A 22,615-nucleotide genomic window follows, 5' to 3' on the forward strand; every position below is an offset into this window, starting at 1 on the left:
TTTTTTTTTTTTTTTTTTTTGGTGCTGGGGATTGAACTTGGGTCCTTGCGCTTGCAAGGCAGGCCACCGAACCGCTGAGCTAAATCCCCAACCCTTATCTCTGAATCTTGGTAGCTATTCTATAATGGCTACTGCATAGAGGAAAAAATGACTTAGTTAAATAATTTGCCCAAAGTCACAAAGCCAGCATATGTATAATTAGGTTTGAACAGGAAACCTGACTCTTGAGTACTCCTTACTTTGTATTCAACCTCCTCACTAGCTGATCTTGACTATAACAGATCCCTAAAGTATAATTTTATTTTGCAAGTCTTCATCATCTCTCATCTAGTTACCATAACAGCCTTCTACTGGACCTGCTACTTCTACTTTGCCTGTTAGATCCCACTCATTCAGAGAGATTTTTCCAAAAGCATCAACAATATCTTATCAGAACTTGCATGAAAATTGCTTATGTGATGTGGCCCTAATCCTTAGAAACTGCATTTCTTTATTTGGTAAAAGAATCTTTTTCAGCTATAGTTAAAGATGTTGAGATAGCGAGATTACCCTGTATTGTTTGAGTAGGGCCTAAATGCCATGACATTTGCCCCAAAGAAGAAAGGAGAGGAAGATTTGACACCTACACCGAGGAGGCAGTGACAGACATTAGATTGATATGACCACAAGCCAAGGAATAACAGCAACTAGTAGAAGGTAGAAGGGACAAGGAATTGATTTTACCCTGTAGCCTCTGGAGAGAATACGATTTTTTAAATACTTTTATTTTGGCTGAGTCATTCTGATTTAGGACTTCCCTCTTTCAACACTGTGAGAGATTAAGTTTTTGTTGTTTTAAGCCACTCAGTTTGTGTTAATATGTTATAGCAGCAATGGGAAAACTGATATAAGTAACTTTGGGTGACAGTTAAGCTTAATTGTCAACTTGATTGGCTTGAGAGCTGCCCAGGAGATTAGTAAAGCACATTCTGTGTGTGTTTGGGTGGGTTAAGAGACATGACCTTAGGTTACCTATGTCCGTTCCTCTGTGGCACTGTTTCCATTTGATTACTGGCTGCCATGAACTAAGCATCTTTTCTCTACCATACCCTTCTGCCATGTTTCTGCCTTGGAGCTAGCTAACCATGGACTGAGATCCCTGAAACCATGAGATAAATTAAACCTCTCCTACTTTAGTTGTAGCTGTTGTGTTTTATGTTGCAGCAATGAGAATGCTAATACAGAAAACCACTACCAGAGAGACAGGACCATTACTATGACTGGACCCGACCACATAGATCAGATGCTTTTGGAACTGGTGTGTAGGAGGAATTTGGTTACAGAAGCTCTAGGATGTTATAAGCAGATAATGATGGGAGATTTTAGTTAGGGCTCAAAGACCAGAATGCTGATAGGAATGTAGACAGTAAAGGCCAGGCTCATTAGACTTCAGATAGGGACTCGATTGGGAAATGAATTAGATGACATGCATGCTGCATGCTGGCAGCAAACAAACAACAACAATAATGAAAACAATTTGTCTCATTTTGCCCATGTCCTCAGACTTTGCAGAAGGTTGTGTTTAAGGGCTATAGACTAATTGATCTGGTGGAGGAAATTTCAGGGCAGCTCTATATTCAGGCTCTGTCATGGATACTGCTAGCTGTTTTTATCCAGATCTACACTGAGAATTAGGGGACAAAAAGCAAAGAAGAACATTTTGAAAACTTTAAATTTGGCTCAAAAAGGAACCATCTGTAAATTTGGGGCCAAAGATGTGGTTGCTGGAGATTAATGTCATTATAAAGAAACTGAGTACTTGGTGCTGGGAGAAGAAAGATGCCTTGAGGGCATCTCAAATCAGTAAGACCCCACTTTCACAGGCTCAAGGTTTCAAAAGTCTAAATTTTTCATTTGAGAAGAGAGTCTGGGTCCCCTGCTCAAAGGGCTACGTAGGGGATTCATTCCCTGTGATTCATTTTATTATGTTCAGCCATCCAGACATTCAGGGTCCACTTTGGCCATAATTCAGTGGGAACTAGCTACTGTTCAGGCTGGTGGAAGGCCTTGATATCATCCACATGACGCTGGTTTTATAGGTGTGCATAGTGCAAGAGTTGTGAGGTTATAGATCTTTCCATTCATTCAAATTTCAAAGGAAAGCTTGGAAGGCCAAAGGCCAGAGAAGGAGCTGCTGAGAGATTAATGTGTGAAGCTATGTGAATGAAGCCAAAGGTACAGTGGAGATCGCAGGAAGTTGGATTTGTCATGAATGGGGAACATCTGCTGAGGAAAGCTGAAGGTAGTAAGTGGAGCCAGCCTAAGGGAGAGACAAGGTGGAGCCACCTATGCCCTTTAGATCTTACATGTCACCACTGTTTACCCAAGATGCCAGATGTGAAGCTATAGAACTTAATGTTTGCCCTGCTGGGTTTCAGTCTTACTTTGCTCTGGTTCTTTTCTGACTCTTTCTCCTCCCTTTTGGAAGAGGGTGTTTACCCTGTGCCATCATACATTGGGGTTATATAACTTGTATTTTATTTTTACAGGAATTTACAGCTAAGAGTATCCCTGGAGTCTTAGAGGAAACTTTGAGGATTTAGACTTTTTAGCAATGCTGGGATTATATGACTGTGGGGAAGATATTATTGTGTTTTGGTTGTACATGGCATTATTTTACGATGTTAGGAGGAATTATTAATTTATAGTGGTATTTATCAGAGATTAAGTATGACAGTATGCACTTAGGTATCAAGTTGATAAGAGGTGGGATGTGAATGGTTAAACTTGATTGGCTTGGGAGTCTCTGGCAGGATAAGTAAAGCACACTCCTGAATGTGTCTAGGTGGGTCATGGAGATACTATGTATGGTTCCTGGGCCCCTTCCTCTCAGACACTGTTTCTTTGACTCTGCTTCCTGGCTACCGTCAACTAAATTTCTTTGCTCTATTATGCCCTACTGCCATGATGCTTTTGCCTTGGAATGAGCTGACCATGGATTGAATCCTCTAAAATCATAAACTAAGTTACATCTCTCTTCCTTTGAATTGTGGGTGTCTGGTATTACATCCCAACAGTGGCAAAACTGATTGGTATACTTTCCATTTCAGAGAGAATACATTTTTTTACCTTGTGCTTTCTGACCTTGGCACCTTCCAGTCTTTTCACTTCCTTCCACAAGGGCAGAATCATTGCCATATACATATTTTGATTCTGAAAAGATTCATTGGTTCTTTTATTAATGTTGCATGATATTTTTATTATTATTTTTTGGGGGGCGGTACTGGGGATCAAATTCGGAACCTTGCACTTGGCAAGGCAGGTGGCAGAACCACTGAGCCAAATCCCCGGCCCCGCATGATTTTATTTTAATATGTAGAAAAAATTTAAAAAATGCTATAAATTTCTTCCAGAGTGAATATTTATTTTAGTATTTGATATCTTTTGAATATAGGTAGACATAAATTTTAATTGCTCCTTATTTTGAAATTTATATAGAAAGCATTTACTTTGTAAATGAAGATATTTGTGAATAAAAAGCTTTCCTTTTTAAAAGTCTTATTTCAAGTAGTTCAGCTAAGTGGACAAATGGTAATAATGTGTAGAGCACTTTCTGTGGGCCAGGCACTGTCCTTGATGCTTGAGACATGTCCTTTAAAACTCTTCATAACTCCACATGATTTACTTATTCTCCTTTTATAGTTGAGATATCTGTATATATCTATATCTAATCTGCCTAAAAATTCAGTTCTTGAGTGTGAATTTTCTTTTTCTTTTTCTTTTTTTTGGTACCAGCTATTGAACTCAGGACCTTAGGACCTTGTGCTTACAAGGCAGGCACAGTGGAACTGAGCTAAATCCTTGGCCCTGTTAGGTTGTTTTTAAAAGCTTGGAATAATATAGTTTATTTTGACAATTCTAGCCTTAAAAGATGTAGTTTTAACTAAAGGGCTTAAAGAGTATGAACAAGTGGTAGTAATTGATTTCTTATTTGGTTTGCAGCTTAAAAATGTTCTTTTCCTCACATCAGATGATGTTTTCTGAGATAAAGTAAAAGTTAAGTTCCTAGAAAAGCAAAGGATTTTGTGAAGACAACGCTATTGTTCAGTGTACGCAGAACACAATGTCCTAGATCACCTACTGATTATAAAAAGCCTACAATACAGTATTCTATCAACAGGCTAAACATTTAGGGACATTTTAATATAAGGAAGGCGGAGAAGAAAGTGAAATACTTCCTATAAGGCAGAGTTGGTGAGCGATGATCCTTGGGGTCAGAAGTGACCTCACTAGGAAGTTTTATGGTTCAGGAGGTGTGATATTATATAACTTATTCTAATAGTTTACTAAGAAAAAAGAGAGGGGCATTCACCAGAGGAATTGGAGAGCATGAACAGATGATAGCAATTGCACTTTTCTTCTGTGATTTATACCTCAAAAATAAAAGTACAATGACTACAGTGCCTTTTGAGGATACCATCCATGTTGTGCTTTTTTAAAAATCTTTATAGCTATTTGCAAACATTTAAGGACAAATAGACTGATATTACTAATTACAATATTGATTAAAATTATATGGAAGTGTTTACTGAATACAATACGTAGGTTTTTGAGGTATGTAGTTACATAAGTGAATATTTCTGATAAACCTAGAATTTGCGTTCTGGAAAATTCTAGTGGAGAATGGTGTTCTCACATGTGCTTCTTAGTCATTTAGTTATTAGTTTTAGTTTATTAGTTGTTACCATGTCTGCAGTAAAATGTAACTGGAATTTCTGTAATTCATTTAAATTTGTAGTTAATCTTATGAAAGGGTCAGGAACAGTTCCAGGGCTCAAAAACAAAGCCCTAAGTTCTACTTTAGGATATAGAAAGCTGCAAGAAAAGTTTAAAAAAAAAAACCTAATCATTATAAATCACCATATTTGCAAACTAAACAGGAAAAACCACATCTAATCATGTCCACAGATTTAGGAAAAGCATTCAACAGACCTTCTTCCTAGGGTGGGGCACATTGGACTAGGAATAGAAAGAATAGACAAATTTTCTCTGAGAAAAAAACCTATAGATAACACCTTTCCAATTTAAAGATGAAAGACTGAATACTTCCTGCAAAGATCAGGAAAAAGTCAGACGTTCTTGCTCTTACCACTTACTTATTCACGTATATATGTATGTATGTTTGTATCAGCAGTGCTGGGCTCAAACCCAAGGCCTTGTGCATGCCAGGTGAGCACTTGACCACTGAGCCATGTCCCCACCTCTTACCACTTTTAATATTGTACTAGATATTCTAGTCAGTATAATAAGGCAACAAAAATAAATGAAAGACATCTATATTGCAGAGAAAGAAGTAAAACTTTCTTGTTAAAAAATGTTACCTGTGTAGGAATCTGTAAAAGAAAAATACTAGAACTACTAAGAATAGAGGTTGCAAGATACAAGAACAATATACAAAAAAAATCAATTGTATTTATATATGCTATCATCAAATAATTTGAAATTGTATTTTTTCTTAAACTATCACAGTAGCTTAAATTATGTAATATTCATGGATAAATCTGATTAATGACATTTAAGACATACATATATATAAATAATGATATTTAAGACAACTACAGAGCATTGTTGAAAGAAAATAATAAGAGAAATAATAAGCTAGAACATGGTTATAGATCAGAAGAACCAATATTTTTAATGTCATTTTACCCCATATCAGTCTGTATATTTATTGTAAAATGATCAAAATTCCAGCAGGTTAGGTTTTTTTTTTTGGGGGGGAGCAAAGAGTGATAAATGATAAGCTAATTTTAAAAGCTATACAAATATGTAAAGTACCGAGGGTAGCCAAAACAACTTTGCAAAGAAGTAAGAAAGTTGGAGAACTCACACTACCTGATTTGAAGACATAATATGCAACTACAGTGATTAAGACTATATGATATTAAGGAAAAGGCAAAAATGGGACATACAGTTAAAATATACACACATACTCTAAAAATAAGCTGATTTTTCAAAGCAGCTACAAAGGCAGTTCAGTGTAGTGAGGGTAGCCTCTTCAAGAAATGGTTCTGGAACAATTGGGGAACATGTTCTTAACATTGCACAATATAAAAAAATTAACTCAGAATAGAACATTGATGTAAATATTTGCTACAGTGGTAAAAACTTCCAGAAGACATAAAATAATTTTGTAATCTGGATGTGTTTGACAGATCTCTTACATAGGACACTAAAAGCTTGATCCATAGAAAGAAACTGAAAAATTTGATCTATGTACTCTTCAGAAGACACTTGCAAAGTATAAAAAGAAGTCAGATGGAAGTAGTATTTGTAAATCACATATTTGATAAAGGTCACACATTCAAAATATATAAAATGACTCAAAATTCAAAACAATTTAATTTAAAAGTATGGGCAATAATTTGAAGGATATTCACCAAAGAAGATTGTGGATGGCCAATAGCATAAGAAAAAGAATTGAACATAGTAAGTCATTAGTGAAAGCTAAATAAATCTACTGTACACCTATTAAAAAAAAACACCCATCTATTCCAAGGATTGGCAAAAATATGGAACAACTCCAAACTCACACTGCTGGTGAAATGTAAATTGTACAACCACTTTGGAAAGCAATTTGACAGTTTCTCAGAAATGTAAATACATTTACTGCACCACTCAGTCTTCTTCACTCCTAAGGATTAAGAAAATTTGAAGCGTATGTTTACTTAAAGACTTGTACATGGAGATGAGTGTGGTGTCACACGCCTGTAGTCCCAGAACTATAGGAGGCTGAGGCAGGATGATCCTAAGTTGTAGCCCAGCCTGGGTGATTTAGCAGTTTAGCCAAATAGTGTCTCAAAATAAGAGAAAAAGGGCTAGGACTAGGGATGTAGCTCAGTGTTAAGGCCCTGAATTCAATCCTCAGTATTGGGTTGAAGTGGGTACTGACTTGTACTTGAATGCTCATTGCAGTTTCTTTAAAGTTGACAACCACCCAAATGTCTCTCCACAGATGATAGGCAAATAAATGTGGCACAGCCACTAAATGGGATAATACTTCTTATATATTCTGGATCTAAGCCCTTTGTGAGTTATGTGTTGAAATATCTCCTACTCTGATACATCCACGCATCTTAGATTTTATTTTGTAAACAACATGATTGGGATTAATCTGACACTATTTTAATTTGAACAATTCATTGATTTACATTTAATTTAACTAATTGCATGATATCTTACTACTTTCTCTGCCTTTTCTCTTTGCCAAGTTTTCTGTGTTCCTTTTTCTCTCATGTATTTCCTTTTTTTGAATTAGGTAGTTTAATTCTTCTGTTTCTTCTGTCTCTGTCAGCTTGGAAGTTATATATGTGTGTGTGTGTGTGTGTGTGTGTGTGTGTGTGTGTGTGTGTTTTGTACAGGGGATGGAACTCAGGACCTTGTGCTTGTGAGGCAGGTGCAGGAGCCACTGAGTTAAAAGTCCTCAGCCTGGACATTATATATTCTTTTACTTTGCTTTTGTTTAATGACCTTAGATATTAAAGACGTTATCAAAGTTTGATGGACATTGGTATTTTTACTTTCTTCCTAGATAACACACAAGTCTTGTAACTTTAAATCCATTTAATCCTCTTCTAATTCATGTATCATTGTTGCCAGTTATATAAATTATATATTTCAGGCCTGCAGATGTTGTTATTGTTTGATATGATCAATATCTACTTGTATCAGTTTTGGAATCAGTGTTCTTCCTGAAGAGCATTCTTTAATTTCTTTGGGGCAAGTCTGTTGTGACAAATTCTGTCAGTGTCTGTTGGCCTGAAAATGTGTTTTGCGCTAGTTTAAATAGAGCTGCGTTAGTACAGGGTTCACAGTGCCCATGTATGGGTTTCTTTTTTGGCTTATGTATGATCCATGACTTACTATCTTTAATCATATTTAGAAAATTCTCAGCTATCACTTTTTCTAGTGTGATTTTGCCTAACTTTCTCTTGCTTCTTCTAGGATTCCAGTTTCATATATGTTGAGCATTTTCGTAGTAACTTCTGTATCTTTTATCTTCTTTTCCATACTTTTTTTTTTCTATTTGTGATACATTTTCAGACTTTTACCCTGGCTCATCTCCCAGTTCACTGATACATCTCTGTATAACCTGACTTTGATTTTTATTATTGTATGTTTCTGTTCTAAAATTTACATTTAACTCTTTAATAAATATGCTACAGACATAGATGGATTCTATGTTGAAATTCTTAATTGTATCTTTTACCCTCTTGAACCAGATATGTATCAGATAACAACTGTATCTGGAGTTTCTTTTGGTATGCTTCTATTTTCTGTTGTTTTGCTGGGTTTCATTCATATTATCCTATCTCCTTATGTGCTGGAATAGCATTGATTGTATTCTTGGACTTATACTCCCCCCCGCCCGTACCAGGGATCCAACTTAGGACCTTGTGCTTGCAAGGCAGGTGCAGTGCTGCTGAGCTAAACCTGTGGCCCCTGCTTGATCTTACACTTGACAGATACTTTGTTGAAGTGGCTTTAAGTGTGGGAGATATCTTCTTTCAGAAAGGAATGTGCTTTCTTCTGGTCAGCATTGAGCTACACTAGCTATAAAGTCTTTCTTAATCCCATATCAAGTAGGGTATGGTTTGGGCTGGGCTGCTCTCAGTGAAGCCTGGCTTACTGCAGGAGAACCCTTACTTCTGCTGCAGAGGGGCTACTCAGGGCCTCGACGCAGCTGTCAAAGATGTCTGTGAGCTCTCAGTCTCAGTAGCTCCTGTAGAACCAGCGAATATCCCAAAGGGAAGAAGCAGCCTACAGCCATGTACTCAATTTTCTTGGTTTGCATTGTTGCTTATCTTTTAGATGGGTTATGCCTTTATGAAGATGATTTCTATACTCTGCCCATCTTTTACACTTATTTTTACCTGGAGAGTTGATTAAAATTGCGCAGTTTGTCATTATTGAAAGAGGAAGCTCCTTTTCCTTTTTTTTTTTTCTCCTCCTCCTCGGTTTACTTTTAGAATAGTATTATCCTGTGTGTCTGTTTAAATCCTGCATAGGTTCTATACAGACATAGATCCCTCTACTATACTCTGTAGCCACCCTACTTTTACACAGCTCAGTTGATGATTTTCTAATGATCGGTTAGGAATAATCTGGATCCTGAAACTGAACATTCTGCCAAAACACTTGTGATAAATTCCTTTTACTGTATAAACATTGTATTCTTAAGCACCCTTATTTTGTTGAGGTAAAATTGTTTACAGTGGCAGTTCTTCATTTTTTGTCTGTTTTTCTCTACAGAAAATCTCTTTCACATCCATGTATTTAAATTTCATGTATATAAATTTATCTATAGCAGATATTTTCAGAGTACTTGGTCTCTCCTTACCATCTCTATTTACATGTTGTGAAGGCATCTCAGAGTTAACTTTGTGCAAAACTGAGCTCCTGATATTTTCCCTAACACCTGACTTCCTCCAGGATCCTATGCTAATGTGTTCTAATGTTCTCTTCCTGGTTTACAAGCTGAGTTTGGTGAGTCATCTGTGATAACACTGGTTCTTTTACTACTCACTTACGTAATCCCGTTTATTTTATGTTTTAGGTGTTTCTTGAATCTGTTCTTCTCTCTCTAGTCACACTACCTCTACCCAAGTCCAAGCTATTAAGAGAGTTTTCTGAGATCGGTTTAATAACTTTCCACAGGATCCTCATCTTTTGCCTCCTCCCATTTCTCTCCTAATTCATTTTCAACTTCATAGTCAGCATGATATTTCAAAGCATTCAGAATTGTAATTTGCATATTCTCTTGCTTAATGCATGGAAGTCTTTGCATAATTGGGGCTGTCTGTTTCGCTGCCTCAGCAAAACCCTCTCGCAATATGCTTCAGGCACACTGATTGATCTTTCAGTTCTTTGAATCTGCAAGCTATACCTTACATCTCAGTGCTGGAAACACTTTCCATTCCCACTCTTCTTGCCTTTCTCTCTCCCCTCTCCCACTCTTTGCCTATGTATTTTTTTTCTGTACACAAGTCAGTTGTTACTTCTCAGGAAAGCCACCCCTGTTACCTCAGAGGTCACCTATTAGGTGTTCTTTTGGTGTCTTGTACGTCTCATCTTTAGCTGTTTTTGTGGTCTGAGTATAGAATTAGCAGTGCTGTAAGAATGTAAAGAACATTGCTTGTCCTGCTCTTGTATTATTAGCTCTTCAGCACCCAGCACAGGGCCTTGACTGTAAGTGAGTATTTCTTGAGTGTTTGAATGTATATAACCAGCAAGAGTTATCGGAAGGTAGAGAATCATATATTCCTAGCTTTGACTTTCTGCTAGTTTCCCACAATCCTTTGCATGATACTAGTATTTAATATATCACTGTAAATGAAATTAAAGTCGCATTACCTTCAGAATTAGATTTTTAGTGAACTACTTTAAAGATAAAAGGTAATAAAAGTATAATGACTGACTAGAAAAAAAGTGTTTCCATTTGCTTATAGAAATTGCTATATTTTTTCTCAAGAAGAGGGTTTTTTCAAAAAATTTTAACTATATTAGTATTATGGATTATTTGAAAATAAATAGTTTCTATGCATTTATAGAATAAATATGTTTTCTATAGCTATCACATCCAGGAAATAGATATTTCTTTAATAAGTACATGTTTTCTTTGGAAAGTTTTAATCTGATGCTTTACATTTTTAAGTCTAAATTATAAAATTACCTGTGATTCTAATTTATTATATGTAAAAATGGCATCAGGATAATCCAACTGAAAGCTCAGTTTCAAAGGCATAGTCTTGAAGTTTATTTACTTTGTTTGCTTTCTGATTTTACACAGCACGATATTTCATATTTCATCACACATATGCAGTAGTCATAGAATAGTTTCTGTCCCTTGATACAATAGGCTCTTCAAGACATTGATATGTGTACCTCCTCATGAACCTTGTATTTAGTTACTGAAATACAGATTTAAAGAAGGGAAAAGCACATTCCTTTGTTATTGATGTTTATTGACTACACTTTGGTTTTCCTCCCAGATTGATTTTCTGTGCTCTCAACTATTTCCTTCACCTTTTATTTGGTGTGCAGTGTGGCCATCAGGGATAGGGAAAAGATGAGGCAGCACTGTTAATTGTTATAGGCATCTTAGAGTTCCTGTTCTTCATATTTAACTGAGTTTTAAAGTCTTCTACATATATTACAGTTTTATAATGAGAAGACCTGTTAATTACTGAAGATTCCCTCCATTGTTACCCATTGTACTCCAGAGAGTTGACAAGTCCTAGCCCCATACTATTTTAACGCTTAAATCTCTATGATTTCATTAATATTAACAGTAATGTTCTCTCTAAAAATACAAGAAGATACTTTGTATTTTTGAAGATCCTTTGTCTTTTGCTAGCACCATTCACTGTTAATGTATTTTTCAGTTTTATTCACAAAGATTAGTTTGAGATTATGTGAATCCAAAGTATTCGTATACATATACTTTCTGGAATAAGCCAATGACTTATGTAGTGCTTTTCAATATTGTGTGTTATAAAGAGAAATATCTTTTGATGAGTACAATGCAGGTGTATTGGAGACATACTTTTTTCCTCTCTGCAAGGAAGGTGTTACTTTTTAAAAATTAAATACTTCCTTGTACCATTCATACTAAGTAAGAGAATGCGTTTTAAACACAGAAATGTCTGCTCTATTTTCTTTCCTTGAATGGGAATAGTTTTTTTTTTTTTTTTAATTTGGAAATGTCTGTTGTCTCATCTGTCAAGTATTTCATTGCATTTTTGAGGAATTGGAGTTGGGACGCCAGCAGTAGCATGGAGGAGGAATGGTTGCTGCCCTTAAGGCATGCACTTAAGCAATAGAGGAATTTACTTTTCAGTGTCTTCCAAGGCCCATGAAGATGCACACTTATTTATCCAGAGAGTATGGATCTCACATGCGTTTATCCAGAGGGTGTGACTCTGTGGAAGAGAACACTTATGGGTAAGTATCAAGCTCTCATTGTATTATGTTCCAAATAAATACATTTAGAAGTCAATTGATTTTAGCAGTGATAAAATCTCTTAGCCTGTGCTGGTTTCTCAACAGTGGACAGTTCCAGATGTTGAAGTCAGCATAACAAGAGAAAAACCCAAATCCTGATAAGACTTGAGGATTTTTCGAAAATTAAATGCAAACTAGTTGGGGCAAATGTTGCTGCGGGAGTCAAGACTAAGTCATACAGTAAGAAGAATGAAGCCGGAGTGCTCCTTCTGTTCCTCTTTGCATACAGTTTGCATGTGTGCAAACCCAGGACGTAATGACTTTAGGAGGGCAGAATTCAGCTCTTGGAACTTAAGACAGCAGACTCATGTGAACTGGAATGTACACTGTGGCCTCAAAATTTATTTTAATATCGCTTTGCAAAGTCCTTTCTGTTTCTAAATAAAAGCTATGCCTCCTGGAACCTGTAAGTGATGCATACTGGCCACATCAGATCTTTTGAAGTGTTTTCCAAATTCAAAATTGTTAGTGTGGAACAAATGTTTACTTGAGAAACAGGGGAGATGGGAGGGTTGGTTTCAGAGATCAGTTATTTGCATCTGCTCTCACCTTAATATCCCTTCTCTTTTCCTCTCAGCTCAGAAACTCTTAGCTGAAAAAACTTGTACATTAACATTTGCATATGTGATATGAAAGATCGGAACAAATCAAAATAAAACAGCCACCTAAATATGTAATCAGTTTTCTGGAAATTAACTACAGGACATAAGCATTTGCCACAGCAAATGCCAAGTCTGCACTGCCACGTGAAGGCTTAGCGAGGACTGACATAAACCATACCCTAACCAACAATGAGTGGCTGGCTGGCCAGGCCCGAAGAGGAATCCCTGCGTGGGAGAGCTTTAGCTTCTGGTGGGCAAGAGTTAACCAGTAGAGTTGCCAGTTATTAGCTCACTGGTTCTCCACAAAATTCTTCAGTGCTGTTTCCTCTGCTGTAGCATATGTGTGTTACCTCCCACGTGATGACAGGCATAGTCCCTCGGTGCCAAATCAAGGAATCTGGCCACGAGCTGTAAATCACAGTTAGAGAGATTTGGGGTAGCAAATTGCAAAAACAACTATTGTGGACATGATGGAGGATGGAGAATGCATAACTGTGTGAACCAGTTTTTTTGCTTTACCTTCTCATTCTACCTAGCTCCAATCTTTAGGGCTTACTTCAAAAATCTCTTGAAGCCACTTTCTAGGAGATGTGGGAAAATGTGTGCAAAGGGAAAGAGCATCCAAAGCAGAAAGCTTGGGTGGAAGGGAATGAGATACTTAATCATCTAGCAGTTGTTTAACTGGATGTCTGCTATATCCTAGGACTTGGGAGTCTAGTAGTGGACAGACAAAAATTCCTCCTAGTTGAATGACTATGGTTTTAAGTTGGTTGGTGGCTATGAATAAGCCTGTAAAGGAGATGGTGAGAGCTGGGCGGGGGTAGCTTTGTTTAAAACAGTAATCAAGGAAGAACTGATAAAAAGATGATAGATGAGTGGAGGTTTGAAAGCGGTCAGGCAGCCACCATGTGGCAATCCGTGCAAAGGGGAGATGAGGACAGATCCTGTAAATCGCTGAGAGAACTTTGATTTTGAGAGAGAAAGAAAGCATTGAAGAATTTTGAGCAGAAAAGTTACATGACATGACCTACTTCTTAAAAAGAATCTCTTGGCTGCTGTATAGAGAATAGGTAGCAGGGGGCAATGGAATAATGGACTAGGTAAATGTTATTAGAATAATTCAGGCTAGAGATGACGGGGGCTTGGATAGGATGAGAGTGTTAGAAGTAACAAGTGTCAGATTCTTGATCCATTTGAAGGTAGATCCTTTAGGATTTAACTAGTCTTTTTGGAGTGAGAGAATGAGGCAAATTAAAGATGACCTTGAAACTTTTGGGCTGAGCAACTGAAAGGACAAAGTTGTCATTTACTGTGTACTGAGATGAGGAAAACTGCTGGAGAAGCAGGTTTTGAGAAGAGATCAGTTAAGGTGTGGGCAGGTGAAATTTTTACTTTATATCTGGGGTAGTGTAGATAATGATAATTGGAGATACAACGGTCATTATTTAAAGGTTCATTTTGCACAAAAGTTGATAAGACAAAGTTATTTAAGTGATTTAAATCTCTATGAAGATGATGCTTTGATTCACATTTTATTTACAAAGAGTTAATACAGAAATAACTTTATGACTGTAAGTTCCATGTTGTTCAGATGTTCTAGTAACTCAGTTACAGAACAGATGTACAAAGGTATCTCCATAATTGATTGAATGCAAATACTTTTAGCTGCCTTTTTATTGTACACACACACACACACACACACACACACACACACACAGCACACACACCCCCCACAGAGACTTAGAGAAGTATTAGTAATGTCTTTGATGAAGTTTACTTGGTTTTTTTATTTGATGTGTTGAAAGCTTATAATGTAGGCTTTAAATTTGAACATGCACTTAAAAGTTTTAAATGTGATGGAATGGTATTAATATGTGATTTTAAAAATCAACATGTTTTAGAAATTCTTTTAAATTGTTTAGTTCATGGTAATTTATGTTCTTGCCAGTTTGATGGGGGAAATATTTGCATACTCTAAGTGTGTTCCTTTTTATAGTAGAATACATAATTTTATTTTTAAGGCATAAATATAAGTAATGAAAACACGTGTGATTGCTGGAGCTTTGGTGTTGTTATTCTAGGTAGGATGACCTCTGTATAATAATGGTTGCAGAATGGAAATTTCAATCCATCAAAAATGCCTACTTTTGTTTAAAGGTTTATATTCTGTTTATAATTTTCACTCGAAAAGCAAATGGAATATTATTTATTTTATAAATTCTTAAGTCATTTAAGGTGTCAGTGGTCCATTGAGTTAAATTACTAGGAAGAGATGAATATAGTTTTTGTAAAGTAGTAATATGAATTACATATTCTTAAAGGTCGTTTGTAGTGATCTGTGAAATATGACTGTGTATGGTTTCAGTATCCTTGGATTTTTAAAAATTTTAGCTTCTGACCTCTCGTCTCTGTCAATAGCAAAGTCTTTTTGATCACACAGGAAGCCCTGCATGTTGCAGGAGTGGAAATGCAGCTAACGGCCGCAGTGTCCTTTCTGACCATCCTGCAGGAAGAGTCAGTGTCCACCCATGCGTATGCCCACTCCTTCCTCCAAGTCATTCTCCTGCACCTGGAGCACAGGGACACAGGTCAGGATGCAGCGTGCCAAGTGTTGTGTTTGTTTAGTGATTCTCGTAAATGGCCATGCTGTTGTTTGGCTTCTGTGAGCCCGAGGAGGATAATTGAGAAGGCCACGCTGAGACTGCAGCAGTGCTGTGCCTTGAAACGGCTGTGGGTGTCTTTTTACAAGGGTCACAAAATTCGGTATCTTTGCAGGGGGAGAGCTCATTAGTTCGTCTTCTGGTTTGATTTATATGTTCCTCTTAAGAGTGTTTTTTTCTTTTACAGGTGTGTTTATACATCTTGATTTATAGATACCCCCCACATCACTATTAAATTTATGAAAAATTTCTAGATGTTGGCTAAGACAAATAATAGAACTTCTTAGAATAGTAATAAAATCATTATACATGTATTCTTATTTTATCGTTAAATGCTATTGTACCTGTTAAAGTCAGAGTTGAAACTACATTTGTGAGATGTTTACTTTAGCCTGTTAATATCTGTATCCATCAGGTGTCAGCAATGCTTGGCTGGAGACTCTTCTGTCTGTGATAGAAGTGTTGCCTAAAGAAACCCTGAGACATGAGGTAACACCATAGGTTACCTTTTTTGTTTGGTAAATACTAATAAGTCTTTCTAAATTTTTTTTGTCAAAATCATTTCTAAATGAGTAAAATTGTTTCCAATTCTGAAAGCAACAAATGCTCATTGTAGAAAATTTAACCAATACAGATAATAGAAGGAAGAAAAATAAGTCATGCTTTTGTACTGGGACTCTTAAAATTCTGATGTACCTCTTTTCCCTGATGTGGCTGCTTCTGGCCATATTAGTAATCATATTGCATCTATATTATCATTTTCCACTTAGTATTATTTTTCTGTTATTTTAAACTCATTTGGGAGTAAATGCAAAACAGTTACTAAACATTCAAAGCTTTCAGGCTTAAAATTTAGTATCAAAATAAAGAGGTAAAAACCCCTCTGTAGAGATTATACAATAATAAAATAAGTTCTTAAATGTAGCTTCCAGAAAAGTAGAGTTACCGAGCCAGAGAAGGCATTAATATTAAGCTTTTGACTAACTATATACGAAAATGCTATTTCTCTGGATTTTTATCAGCAGTGGTATTCCAATTTAATTTGTTGGTTTAAAAATAAAATTACATCTTAATTAGAAGTTTTAAATTATACTGTTGGCCACTCTTTCATATATTAGTATCACTTCTGTTTATTGTTTTGGAATCGTCTAATCTTACCTTTTGATCACTGTTTATATATGCTGTTTGCCTGTTAAGGTTGCTCATTTTTGTTACACTAGAAAGTATGTTATTGTAAATATTCTTAATTTGTTTTTTGCCTCTTGTCAATGTTGTTCAGTAATTCTTGAAAGATTTTCAAGTACATTAAAATGAGAAAATAGGAAAAGTAGAAAGGAAATTTACCCTCTAATGAAATGATTTTGCATTGTTTGAACATTATTTGTGTATTTCTTTTCAAATATGTCATGATTAAAAAAAAAAAACCAGTTACCAGTTAAGGAAATGTCCTGTACTGATTTCATTAAATGTCTTTGTCCTTTCTTTGCCCTCATGCATTTTATATTTCTATCACAATGCCAAAATGCTTGCTTGAAAATGGAAAGATTTATCAAGTTGTAAGAATTTTTGTCCTGTTGTATCAGCTTCCCAGAGTATGAAAATGTGCATTTCAAAAATGTACTTTATGTGCATTTAGGTCACTGAAGAATTCACCATGAGCTTTACTTCAATTTTTTGTTCATAATTGCTTTTAACTGCATAATTCATTTTTTTGCTCCATTTATTTATTTATTTAAATCTCATTGAGTGTATTGGTACATTTTAGGTATACAGTACAGTTACAGTCATCATTGGGATCTTGTTCCTTTACATGGCAGATCTTGGTTCTCATTTTTTCCCTGTACCCTTGCCCTCCCTTTACCTCCTCCACCCTCCCCTATTTACAAAGACTTTGTTTCCATTTTTTCCTTTTCCCATTTTTTCTTCTCCCTTATTTCCTTTCCTCTGCGTAATTTATTTTTACCTTTACCTTAACCCAGAAGATAAACGAAAGCCATTCAGGTTATAAACAAACTTCAAATTATAAATCAGATTATTTCAAAACATTTAGAACATTAAAATAGTCTTTGGAGGAAATAGCTGGCCTTTATTAGAAGAATGTGTACAACTTTGTGAATTTGTTCCCTAAATCTTTTCCCTTTAGATTTTGAATCCACTCGTTTCCAAGGCACAACTGTCCCAAACAGTCCAGTCCCGTTTAATTAGTTGTAAAATTTTAGGAAAATTGACCAACAAATTTGATGCCCATATGTGAGTATTTGTATGTATTTGTCTCTTCTGTTAAATGAAGTTGATTTAATATCTGACGGCAGTATGATTGATTATATTAGATCTGTCTTATGCCATACCACACACAAGTTTAGCTTTTTTATCTTTATAGAATTCCCAGACAGAAATCTCTCTATTCAGAAGCACTCCTCAGTGTCTTGACTTTTACAGATCAGTAAGATTGACTTAGCTCCTGCTTCTATCTTAGTCTTTCTGTCTTGTTCCTATTGTACTTTTGAACATAAAATAGCATTGTCTTAAGACTTTCAGAATTGGTAAAAATGACAAAGTTAGTATTTCTTCTCTTGTACAGTATTGTTATGAGCTTTGTTATTTTGAATCTTATTTTGAAGTTTTATGAACCATGTTTACAGTTCATGTGCTACTCTGCTCAAATGATAAATACCAAAGGCAAGAATGGAATGTTACATGATTATGACCGGAGAGTAAAATATAAATTGAAAAATATTTTGGTTGTTGTTGGAATCAGCTCCTTCATTGCCATAGCCTACTGTCTTAGAGAGAGCAATCCAAAATTAACCATGAATTCTATACATAGTTTGCAAGAACCCGATAACCTCCATATTTACTAGCATAGACATACATGGTAAATTATAAAGCCTTACATTAAAGAATATTGTTATTATTAAGGTAATTTATGTGTTTAAAGATAATTGTTCAAAAATACTAATTTTTTTTACACCTTTGTCCATTTACCATTTTTTTTTTCCTCTCTTCCCTCAGCATTAAAAGAGAAATACTCCCTCTGGTAAAATCACTCTGCCAAGATGTAGAATATGAAGTCCGATCTTGTATGTGTCGGCAACTAGAAAATATAGCTCAGGGCATTGGGTAAGTATACTTTCAATTCCTTAGGCCATAGGCTTATTTCTGGGTGATCAGACATGCATGTCCTGTCCCTATATTTCAGGAAATCATGCTATTGAAAGGCTACACTGCATGTGATCTTTCGAAATGATCGTAACAAGTACTTCTGGATATGTCTGGACTAAAAGAGATAAAAGGGAATATGTTTAGCTTGGTGGTAGACATTCAATTAACATTAATTTCCCTCTCACCTGAACCAAGAAAAGTAAATGTCCCAGCATAAACCATGTTCCTGCTCTATACCTTGCATTTCTTCTGGTTGCCTTTCCTGGGTTCGGTTACCGGCTTGTTTCAGATGAGATTGCTCTCCTGGAAGCCTTTCTGTGTCTCTGTGTGAGGTTAGGCTTCCATTACCTTCTTTGTTGCTCTCCTTGCCCTCTGGGTGCATGGAACTCCCAGAAGGAAAGGCCTTGGGCAGCCAGTTGGTTCTCTAAAACCATGAGCCACACAAAGCTGTAAGTATGGTACTAAAAGGAATCGTAGCCAAAAGCCATCTTTCTTGGGGATTTTTTTAAATGATTCTAAATTGGTACTTATTTTTAGTAGAAGCTGCACTGAGTTCATCTAGTTCTTTTTTTCACAAACAAGGACAGTCAGATATGGTGCTCTGTACCATTGTTAATGTATTAAAAACCTAGGCTGATACTTTATGCTTTGGGAAAGCTTTAGGATGTCACACAGACTCAGGACATTGAACTGTCCTCTGTCCTGTGTCTACTCTAGGCAAGTAGGGGTTAAGTGTTGAAGCTTAATGGTTCAGAAGAGTAATCAATTCCTTTGTTTTGTTCTTAGAAAAAACTTGGGATAAGTCTCTAAGTCTAGGTGACCTTCTTTGGATCATTGTGGAGCATAATTAATTCAGCCTTGCTCAGAACTGTGCCTGTCAGTCAGGAGAGCATACTATTATTACCTTAATCACTTTATTAAGATGTAGAATATGCATTTATCTGTTTTTGGCCACCTGACACTTCATCACTGCCAAAAATAGAAGAGTCAAGTGTGTCCAAATTAGTCTTTTGAAAATTAAGGTAGGACTATTTAAGGATCAATTTATAAAAGTAAAATTAGAAAAAAAAACTACCTAGCTTGTTAAAGTTAGAACCACTTAAGAAACTAATTTACTTGATCATATGTACAATTATTCAAATTCTTTTTTCTTATTAAGAGCATAAGAGAACTTTCATGTTATGACAGCTGGAAACTACTAACACTTGATTCCTACTTGTGTTTGTGGTCCATTATTATAATCCAGCTGTTGAAATGACCAATTTATAAGGAGAAAGGTTTATCTGGTCTCATATTTCAAAGGTTTTAGTCCCTAATCTGTTGGCCCTGTTGCTTTGAACCAAAGACAAGCTATCATATCCTGGCGGAGAGCAGGGAGCTCCTGGGAAGCAAATCCCTAATCCTAGGGCCCAGGAGCAAAGGAGGAGGAACTGGCTGAGGCCCCATTGTATCCCTTTACAGCCTGTAATGACGTGAAGACCTCCCACTAGGCCTCCACTCTCTTAAATTTGTTACCACATCCCAATAATTAATCAAGAGGACAAAACTTAATTGTCAAAAAGTTCTTTAAAATCTCCCTGCCTTAAAAGAAGATTGAGAATTTGATGATGGGAAATATTGAGATGAAAAAGCTGCCAAGAAAAAGAAAATTTAAATCTAGTTAAAATTAAATAATTTCTAAAAAACTAAAAGTGGAATTGAAAGATTCAAAGAAGCATGATAAACAACTAAGCACTGGTGAAAGTTTTTAGTCAGTGACTTAGAAGATGAATTAGTCCTTTCAAAATAGAAGCAAAAGATACGTATATAAAATGTAGAGACAAGCTATTAGATATACAGTAAAGGCAAGAATGATCTTCCATGTGAACAGCTGATGTAACGATGAAGTGACCGCATCGTATGATAGATACAATAATATCAGACAACATAGAAGAAAACTTCCTTCAAGACTTGAGTACAATATGGAAGGAATCATCTTATATTGAATTTCTTGGTCTCTATCAACATCTTATGTCAGTTATAAGTCATGCCATCTTGCAATCTTCTACCCAAGAAGTTTTAAGTCTCCTTTTTATCAGAGTGTATATGAATGTAATGCTATATTATGAGGAATGAGCAGAAACAAAATGTTAAATAAGAACTGTTTGTGATTGTATTGTAAATACTGTATGTTACCTAGAGACATTTATATTAAATTTCATTCTTTTAGTTGGATCAATAAGTGCCATCTGTCATATTTCTAGCTAGAAATTAGTTATTATAATGTCATGTTTTAGGTGAATGGAAAAATGATTTATTCCCTGAAGTCTTGATAACATTTTATTTGGGACATGGCATTTACTACTGATGTTTTTCTAATGAGTCCAGAGTATTTCCTGAAGTTATATAAAGTGGAAAACTATTATGAAGTTCAGTATAAACTCCTAGTCATTAAAATCTCTGTAGGTAACACTGTTATGCTGGGGGAAGTAGGACTGGTTGAGTAATTATGAAGTTACTGTTTGTTTCTTTTTCCCTTCTGCTCTCCCAGTCAGACTGCAGGCTTCCAGAGAGGAGGAGCAGTGTTCATCTTCGTATTTTGTGCAGCACTTCACAGTCACTTAATTTTAGTGATTCTTCTTACAAGTTTCTCGATTTGATTTCTTTTCTTCTCTTGCTTATTGTGCAGGGCAGAACTTACAAAAAGTGTGGTGCTCCCTGAACTAATAGAACTCTCTAGGGATGAAGGCAGCAGTGTGCGACTTGCAGCTTTTGAAACTTTGGTTAATCTGCTTGACATATTCGACACAGGTAAGTCTTTATGTGAATGCATCTTTGCTTTAGAAGGGAGGAGAAAAAGGGATTCATATTTTTTAATGTTAAGTTTTATGATGTTAAGTCTCTCCTATTCTATTTTTGTGATTCTTTTTCTTTTGGTGTCTTCTCTGCTTCTACCTGCTGGCATCCAGGCTTGCTGCATTTTCCACGCTTCTCTCATTTTTCTCTTCAAATTTTAACTGATATGTGTTGAGGGCTAAGAATTTGATGTGGAAAGTATCCTTTAATTTTCTCAGATAATTGACCCTAAATGATGTTTGACTCTAATGAGTTTTCTTTTGATGATGTTTTAATGTCAGAAATGTGGCCACAGGAGGAGAAATGTGGGGTGGAGTATCAGTGGAACTGGGTAAGGAGGTACATTTTAGTATTATACAAATCAAGTTAGAAAAATAACTAGGTGCTCTACTGAGGGTAGGACTAGATTTTTTATTAATGCTTGACAATTAAGTTTATCAGTAAACATTAACCATTTTGGTGGGGTGAAATTTGAAGGGGTAACTGTCAAGACTTAGGTGCAAAACTCAATTGTTATTATAGGATTATTTGCACTGGGATAACCAGTGTTTAATCTGAACTAGGAGAGTCCCTTAAAGATTATTGTAACATAGACATAATTGTGTAAAGATATTGCAGCATAATCATTCAAGTAATAGGATAAACCAGTACATGATCCATGACTGAATGAATCTCTTCTAGTCATGAGACATCCCCAAGCTCTAAACTAGAAACCTTGGCATTGTCTTTGATCTGTTCCCCTTCACTGTCCAGCCTGTCACCAGATTCTTCCCATCCTTCCACCACTTGCTGTTGATATTCCTCTCCCTCTTGCAGTTATCACATTGTATCACACCTTGATTTGCCTCATACTCTGCTTTCCATTTTGCTCCCCTCTCTCCATTTTTCTCCTAGCCAGCGTCTCCTTTTCCTGTTTTCTGGTTCAGATTCAGTTTCTTCTCTGATATATCTCCAAATCTTTTGTACTGCAGTTGGCATGTTACAACCTGAAGGCCAAGTCTGACCTGTCATATGTTTTTGTAGATAAAGGTTACTGGAACACAGTCACGGTCATTTGTTGACATATCACCTGTGTTGTTCAATAGTTGAGTAGTTGAGTAGTTTGGCAAAGCCTGGAACATTTACACAGAAAGCTTGTAGACTCTTGCTTTATAATATGTATTAAAACAGTGTTCACATTGTCTTACATTATATATATGTTGTGTGTGCGTGTGCGTGTGTGTATTTAGCTTCTTTACTGGCTTGAGTTTCTCAAGTTTAGAGACCATTTCTTACTCATCGTTTTGTTTCTCCTTGGTATAATGCTTGTACTGT

At 36.0% G+C, this 22,615-nt stretch overlaps 1 protein-coding gene across 7 annotated transcripts in view; it reads left to right on the forward strand.

Moving 5' to 3' along the window:
• Ppp4r4 (protein phosphatase 4 regulatory subunit 4) overlaps positions 1 to 22,615 on the forward strand; it is a 98,955-nt gene that overhangs the window by 38,146 nt on the left and 38,194 nt on the right. For 5 of the 7 annotated variants that reach the window (XR_004518332.1, XR_004518333.1, XR_004518334.1 and 2 more), the window contains 5 exons: positions 15,085 to 15,232; positions 15,720 to 15,793; positions 17,448 to 17,554; positions 18,317 to 18,424; positions 21,135 to 21,256. Coding sequence is in view for 1 of the 7 variants with exons in the window: in XM_010609245.3 (XP_010607547.2) it covers positions 15,085 to 15,232; positions 15,720 to 15,793; positions 17,448 to 17,554; positions 18,317 to 18,424; positions 21,135 to 21,256 (559 nt within the window). In the remaining 6 variants the exon portion in view is untranslated. Of the gene's footprint in view, positions 1 to 11,878; positions 11,983 to 15,084; positions 15,233 to 15,719; positions 15,794 to 17,447; positions 17,555 to 18,316; positions 18,425 to 21,134; positions 21,257 to 22,615 lie in introns of all 7 variants that reach the window. The other 2 variants (XR_004518335.1, XR_004518336.1) reach the window with 1 other exon arrangement.

The sequence above is a fragment of the Fukomys damarensis genome, unplaced genomic scaffold, assembly GCF_012274545.1.
Source record: "Fukomys damarensis isolate Sample0158 unplaced genomic scaffold, DMR_v1.0_HiC HiC_scaffold_21, whole genome shotgun sequence".
NCBI classification, from domain to species: Eukaryota; Metazoa; Chordata; class Mammalia; order Rodentia; family Bathyergidae; genus Fukomys; species Fukomys damarensis.